Source organism: Thalassophryne amazonica, chromosome 21 (assembly GCF_902500255.1).
Source record: "Thalassophryne amazonica chromosome 21, fThaAma1.1, whole genome shotgun sequence".
NCBI lineage: Eukaryota > Metazoa > Chordata > Actinopteri > Batrachoidiformes > Batrachoididae > Thalassophryne > Thalassophryne amazonica.
The window spans coordinates 935,028-942,438 of NC_047123.1; the positions used below are offsets into that span (position 1 = coordinate 935,028).

The following is a 7,411-nucleotide window of genomic DNA, read 5'->3' on the forward strand; positions in this document are numbered from 1 at the left end:
ACGTCGGTGGGGGCCAGGTTCAGCTCGTCCAGGATGATCCAGTATCCCTTCTTCATGGCATCAATCAGAACGCCTGCAATGACACAAAACACTCGATGAGCTCCTTTCAAAGAACTGAGGTATGTGTGCGCCTGTGAGAGTGCAGACTGCCACTAGGGGGTGGAAGAGGGAAGCCTCGTCATGGCAGAATGTCTGTGTACATTTGTTGTGGTTTTTCTGGCTGCAGCAGCAACACACAAAACAGAAATTTTATTTTTGATGAGAAAAAAAGATGGAGAGTGGCATAGTCAGTCACGTGGTTTTAATCAGGTAAATTAGTCAAACTGATCGTTTGTCTTCTTCTGCTGTATAACAGACGATGACGAGAACCTGCTCATGAGGCAGCTCTCCGCCTGCAGCTCTCACAGTCCATCTGAGGAGTTGGTGCTTTAGTTCGAAGGCCATGATGTAATTTTGTCGGTGAGTAGTTACTTGGCTGCCTGAGCCGATGTATATGTTTATGTTACTTTAGATTCTTTTATCCTCCACCTTAACTGTGTACAAACACACAACAGGTAGACAGGGGGCGCTGCTGCGCTTGCTGGGAAAGAGCAGCTCAGAGTCACTTTCAAAAATAAATAAATGAACTGACTGTGAAACGTACTAAGAAATGTGAAGTATAAATACAAATTATTAGTTATTATTAAGGGGCAGCGAGGGGGGGGTGCACAAACTAGTCAAAAGATGTACACAGGAACCCCAAAGTTTTCCCCATATCACTGTGATTGTAAAAGAAGCAGACGCGTCCGTTCTCGCTCCCGTTGAAAGGAACTCCTGCAGGTGAAAATGTGTTCTGTTGTTACATTTATCCACCACATATTAACCGCAGCGACATTTGGGGTAGCAGGTAGTGCACTGTTTCACCCCCCAATTAATAAAAAACTTTTTTTAACAAATGGGGCAAGCACAGAAACAACAAGAAAACATACATTTAAATGGTGCCGCTCAACAGTAATCTAAAAAGTCTTTTCTAACCTTTCTATAACTTTATTCAACTGATCATGGAAATCTTTATGCTGTGGTTGTGTCATGAAAAAATATTCAGCAGTTACATTTTAAAATTGACTTTAATGATCAGATATTTCATATTTTGTATGACTGCTTGGCCTCTGCAGTCCAGGTCTGTAAATGATGATTTGTCCAGTGCAGCGGTTTGAGAATAAGTTAATAAAACCCCTGAAGTCATACACTTACATAGAGGATGATAACGATCATCATCTCTACTTTGTGCAGGACAAATATACATACATGAATTCACACTATCACCACCAGGGGGCATTCTGTCACACAAAAGTAAAGACCATCATCTAAGTAAGTTTTATGAATTCAGTTTTATGACATTAATGCCACGTATTGCAGATGATAAAATGAATACGATGCAGGGTGTTGGACTGTGAGGCAGGACTGGAGTTTTTGGCGGCACCACACACACACACACACACACACACACACAAAGCTTCCTCTTAATTACGACATATTGTTGTCGTATTCCAGAAAGACACTGTTGATTTCTACTTGGAGTTGATAGGTTTCATGCTCCTTTGATTTATTTTCATTTCTGACTGTGAGCGGGCGTTGGCTCAGACGTGGATGGTCTGCCTGGAAACAGGTGTGCATACTGTGGTTTCGTACCCTCTTTGAAGACCAGTTGGCCCCGCTCGTCTGCGAGGAGGAGTAACAGGGCCGATGTACTCCTTGATGTCGGTGTGCTCGTGGTTGTTAGTGCGCACGCACAGGGTCCCTGGAAGCTTGCAAGCCAGCCAGCGGATCAGGCTGGGTCTTCCCACCGACCGTCTCGCCCTGATCAGCACTGGATGAGTTCTGTGAGGTGGAAACAGGGGCTGAGGGGAAAACGTATTGATTTTGTTATCAGCTCAGCGGGGGTTGCTTCTATCCTGACTGGAGCAAATGGACCTTATTAAAGAGTTATTGGGGGGGGGGGAAAAAAAAAAAAAAGGTTTGGGGGGGATTTTGCCTGAGATGTATCAACACAAGGCCAGAGGTGGTTTATTTAAAAACCGCTCCTGGACTAAACCTTTAATATTACAGCAGCATCTAACAGTGGTGTCCAACGTTGGGGTTCCGTCCCTCCAATGGGCCACAGTCATAAAAAAAAAAAAAAAAAAAAAAAATCATTTCACCAGTCACTCAAATGAATTGATCTGATTGGATCAGAGAATTCTGCAGCCTGAGCCTGAGAGTTAAAAGCAAGGGTCATGGTTCAAAAATGTCCTGGACTATCGACCCCAGACTAAAGATTTCCTACCCGCAGAACACACTCTGGCAAGGGTCACGGAGGTTGAGCTTGACGGAGCGGTGAGGATTTAGCTGGGGTCCAGCGCCGGCTCCAAGTCCCCCTGGGACACCCAGTAGCCCTCAACCTCCACACAGGTCCATCGCAGGGGGCCCGGGATGGGCTGGAGGAAAGAAGAAATGCTGCATAAAGTACTAGCATAAGATACACAGCAAATTTATTTTTTGCATGACAACACTGCCATCCTCCTGGACACAAACTGTAACGCCCAAAATACCAATGATGCTCCAAAAAGCCACTTTACCTTTTAAAAGGAGAACTCTGACATTTTTGAGGGCTGTATTATTAGATGTTTTTAAAGGTTATCTTGTCACACAGAACAAAAGTTAATTTAATCATGTGCATTACTGATTTAGAATGCAAACACCAATGTGGGCTAACCAGCTAATTAATGTACTTGGGCGGAGCAATAAGAAAGCAAATTGGCTTCTTGCTGCCACTGAGCAGGTGAAAGTTCAAAAGTGTTCCGGTGCAACCTTCATCCTTTTGTGTACTGAAAGGTACCTTACTAGAGCTGCTCTATGTAACCTGTGAGCTGTACAGCGAGTTCAAGGTGAAAAATACAATGATTCCAAACAATCAAACATACATACTGACAAACATATCCTGCCAAAATGAAGTTTGGCAGGATATTTGGGTGGGTGAGGTGGGGTGGGGGTAAGATATCCTAGGACAGCTTCCCCTGTGGGGGAAGTTATCCGGGGGGAAGATAAACTGCTACAGTGGGAGCTCTGACAGGATCCATCACTAAATGTAAATGAACTTAAAGACGACTGATTATGCAGTTAGCCGCTTACCTCAGCGTCTCAGCATTCCAAGTCAATCGTGGATTGGGGGGCTTCCACAGAATAAGCCCCTCCTCCACCTTAACAGGGGCCAGCGGGTCTCATTTTTACCGTGTTAACATGAGACTTTTTCTTTGGCAGGAGGACGTCAGTCTCCAATTATTAAAAATTCCTCCAGTGTTCTGATTGGGCATCTGTGACATAAGTGGGCAGGCTGCATTTGTCATTTTGTAAGATATTTATGCTAATTGCTTTTCTCATGAAGATTCACACAGACTGAATTCAGTGCGTTTATACATAGTTGGATAGATGGTGGATCTAATGTACGAGCTTTTTAAGATAAGTTGAGGAAAATGTTCTTGTGATTCAGGGTCTGAAACACATGAATAAAACATCTCTATCAAATCAATTAACTGAAAAAGACAAAGAATTTGAGAAACTTTTTTTTAAACAAAACTGGTCGACTCATTTCTGCTACGACCATAAATGGAAAATTAACTAAAATACACTCAACAAAAATATAAACGCAACACTTTTGGTTTTGCTCCCATTTTGTATGAGATGAACTCAAAGATCTAAAACTTTTTCCACATACACAATATCACCATTTCCCTCAAATATGTTCACAAACCAGTCTAAATCTGTGATAGTGAGCACTTCTCCTTTGCTGAGATAATCCATCCCACCTCACAGGTGTGCCATATCAAGATGCTGATTAGACACCATGATTAGTGCACAGGTGTGCCTTAGACTGCCCACAATAAAAGGCCACTCTGAAAGGTGCAGTTTTATCACACAGCACAATGCCACAGATGTCGCAAGATTTGAGGGAGCGTGCAATTGGCATGCTGACAGCAGGAATGTCAACCAGAGCTGTTGCTCGTGTATTGAATGTTCATGTCTCTACCATAAGCCGTCTCCAAAGGCGTTTCAGAGAATTTGGCAGTACATCCAACCAGCCTCACAACCGCAGACCACGTGTAACCACACCAGCCCAGGACCCTCCACATCCAGCATGTTCACACCCAAGATCGTCTGAGACCAGCCACTCGGACAGCTGCTGGAAACAAGCGGTTTGCATAACCAAAGAATTTCTGCACAAACTGTCAGAAACCGTCCTCAGGGAAGCTCATCTGCATGCTCGTCGTCCTCATCGGGGTCCTCGGACCTGACCTCCAGTTCGTCGTCGTAGCCGACTTGAGTGGGCAAATGCTCACATTCGCTGGCGTTTGGCACGTTGGAGAGGTGTTCTCTTCATGGATGAATCCCGGTTCACACTGTCAGGGCAGATGGCAGACAGCATGTGTGGCGTCGTGTGGGGTGAGCGGTTTTCTGATGTCAGTGTTGTGGATCGAGTTGGCCCATGGTGGCGGTGGGGTTATGTTATGGGCAGGCGTCTGTTATGGACGAAGAACACAGGTGCATTTTATTGATGGCATTTTGAATGCACAGAGATACCGTGACGAGATCCTGAGGCCCATTGTTGTGCCACACATCCAAGAACATCACCTCATGTTGCAGCAGGATAATGCACGGCCACATGTTGCAAGGATACAATTCTTGGAAGCTGAAAATGTCCCAGTTCTTGCATGGCCGGCATACTCACCGGACATGTCACCCATTGAGCATGTTTGGGATGCTCTGGACCGGCGTATACGACAGCGTGTACCAGTTCCTGCCAATATCCAGCAATTTCGCCACAGCCATTGAAGAGGAGTGGACCAACATTCCACAGGCCACAATTGACAACCTGATCAACTCTATGCGAAGGAGATGTGTTGCACTGCATGAGGCAAATGGTGGTCACACCAGATACTGACTGGTATCCCCCCCCAATAAAACAAAACTGCACCTTCAGAGTGGCCTTTTATTGTGGGCAGTCTAAGGCACACCTGTGCACTAATCATGGTGTCTAATCAGCATCTTGATATGGCACACCTGTGAGGTGGGATGGATTATCTCAGCAAAGGAGAAGTGCTCACTATCACAGATTTAGACTGGTTTGTGAACAATATTTGAGGGAAATGGTGATATTGTGTATGTGGAAAAGTTTTTAGATCTTTGAGTTCAATCTCATACCAAATGGGAGCAAAACCAAAAGTGTGTGTTTATATTTTTGTTGAGTGTATTTGAGGTAAATGTGGATTTTTCTGATAAACTCACATTTTTTTTTCTTTGGCGCTACAGTGAGAAAATATGCAGCAGTTTACAGTTCTAACGTTCAACTCAAGGCACCGACATCTTTACAACCACAACAACAAAGCGGCTGTTTCAAACTGTTCCGTATAGTATGATCCCTGTTCTGTGGATGATCTCCCTGCATCAATAAAACAGTCAGACCTCTGTGGAGACTTTCAAGTTCAGACTTAAGACGCACTTATTTTCCCTTTCGCATGTCTAGCATACTGGTATAGTATGTTACTGTGCTTTTTACCCTGTTAAATTCATTTTATTAGTAAACGGAGCGTGCCGCGGCCTCAACTTTATCTAAATTCTGGGTCTGTTAGTGAAGCTTAGGGCTAGTGGCCGGCGATCACCTTAGTATTCTTCTGTTCTTCTTATTGTTTAATGCTGACAAATTATACTGATTCTGTTTTTTTTTTCCTCTGTTGGAGGTGCAGCTCCATCCAGAGATGGGTGTGGTGTCTGTGCTGGAGACCCTCCTGTCCTGTGCACCGGCAACATTTCCTGTATATTTGTATTGTCAATTGTGTCTGTATCATGGCCCAAGCAGAGGGTCTCCCCTTTGAGTCTGGTCTGCTTGAGGTTCTTCCTCAAATCATCAGAGGGAGTTTTTCCTTACCACTGTCGCCTGTGTTCTTGCTCCGGGGTTTGTAAGTTTAGACCTTACTGTGTGAAAGCGCCTTGAGGCAACTTTGTTGTGATTTGGTGCTATATAAATGACAATAAATTGAAATTGAAGTATTAAATAAATCAATGCATATATCTGCATTTAGACTTCCAGCGGGATGGTGAGGCACCAGGACAGTGGGGTTTTTGTTTCCCTCCTTACTTGTTTGAGACACTTGGTGTTTCCCGTCAGGATGTTCTGACAAACCAGTTTCTGGACCACAGGGTGGGAACTCCGGTCAGCTGTGTGAGAAAACTCAGACAGAAGCCCTGCAAAGATGAAGCAGAGAAGCGGTCAGTGGAGGGGACATGCAGACGCACACACAATGAATCACCTCACAAACCCACAGGGACAGACAGGTGTCCCCGGGGGATTCAAACCAAAACAAAACAATGTTCACTTTTCAGACATTCAACTATTAAGCAGACTCGGCACACGCCTCAAGGTGCAGTGCCAACTCAGGACGGCAGGATCGACCCACCAGTGATGGCTCAGAGGTCCATCTGAGGGTGGGCCGATGGACTGATAACAGGTTTACCAGCAGGTTCTGACTGATCTGAAGAGAATTTCAGACTGATTGATCCTTACAGCTTCTTACCTCATACAGCGAGCGCTGCACGCTCTTGCAGGGGTTTGCTGCCGCGTACTTCAGCGCCCTGCACAGAGTCCGCAGACTATAGTGGGGCCTGTGACCCGTCCCGTCCACAAGACGCGAGCTAGCCTCCTTCCTCACCGCCAGGTAAAAACTGCACAAAAGCACAAACCTTGACTAAGGATACTTTACTCCAAAACACAAAACCATGAACACTGGAGAGTTTTTTCATTACAGTCGTCAGTACGGTGGATTCACCTGATTATTCCGCTGACGGTGTTCCTGTGTGGATTCAAGCACTGCAGATAGTCGGAAACCAGAACACGCAGGTCTGCTTGGTCCTCCAGCTCGTCCACATACAGCTCCGTGAACCTGAACACACAGCGTGACGTGCACAGGTCACATGACTCCAACAAACTCCTGTAGCACCCAGGAGGGGGCAGAAACCATTTTTTTTCCTGACAGATATCTCTGGAGGTTCTTTTAGTGCGACAGCGATCGCTATCATGTACTTCTGGATTTTACAGCCTGTCAAACCGTCCCCACCAGCCAAAGCTTTTGAACCGGGAACTTTCTGTACTGAAACAAAGTGCACTAACCACTTGGCTGCCCCCCCCCCCCCGATCTGTCTACTTCAGTGATAATTGTTTTAAATCATTAAAGGGGAACATAAACACTTTTTGAGAGTTTGTTTGTGCATTCCTTGGTAAAAAAAAAAATTAAGTGTTCTTCAAACACTTGCAGAATGTTTGAGCACAGTGTAGATAATATTATTTGAATCAAATTTGCCGCTAAATTGACATGTAAATGTCCACTGGCTGAAGTCAGTG

The 7,411-nt window shown here is 44.9% G+C and overlaps 1 protein-coding gene across 1 annotated transcript in view; it reads right to left on the reverse strand.

Annotated features, from left to right (window-relative positions):
* The window catches only part of LOC117503576 (midasin-like), a 207,212-nt gene that overhangs the window by 167,922 nt on the left and 31,879 nt on the right, over nt 1–7,411 (reverse strand). Inside the window, exons 20-21 of the mRNA XM_034162836.1 lie at nt 6,840–6,953; nt 6,588–6,735 (exon numbers count right to left, since the gene is read on the reverse strand). Of these exons, the coding sequence (XP_034018727.1) occupies nt 6,588–6,735; nt 6,840–6,953 (262 nt within the window). The remainder of the gene's footprint in view (nt 1–6,587; nt 6,736–6,839; nt 6,954–7,411) is intronic.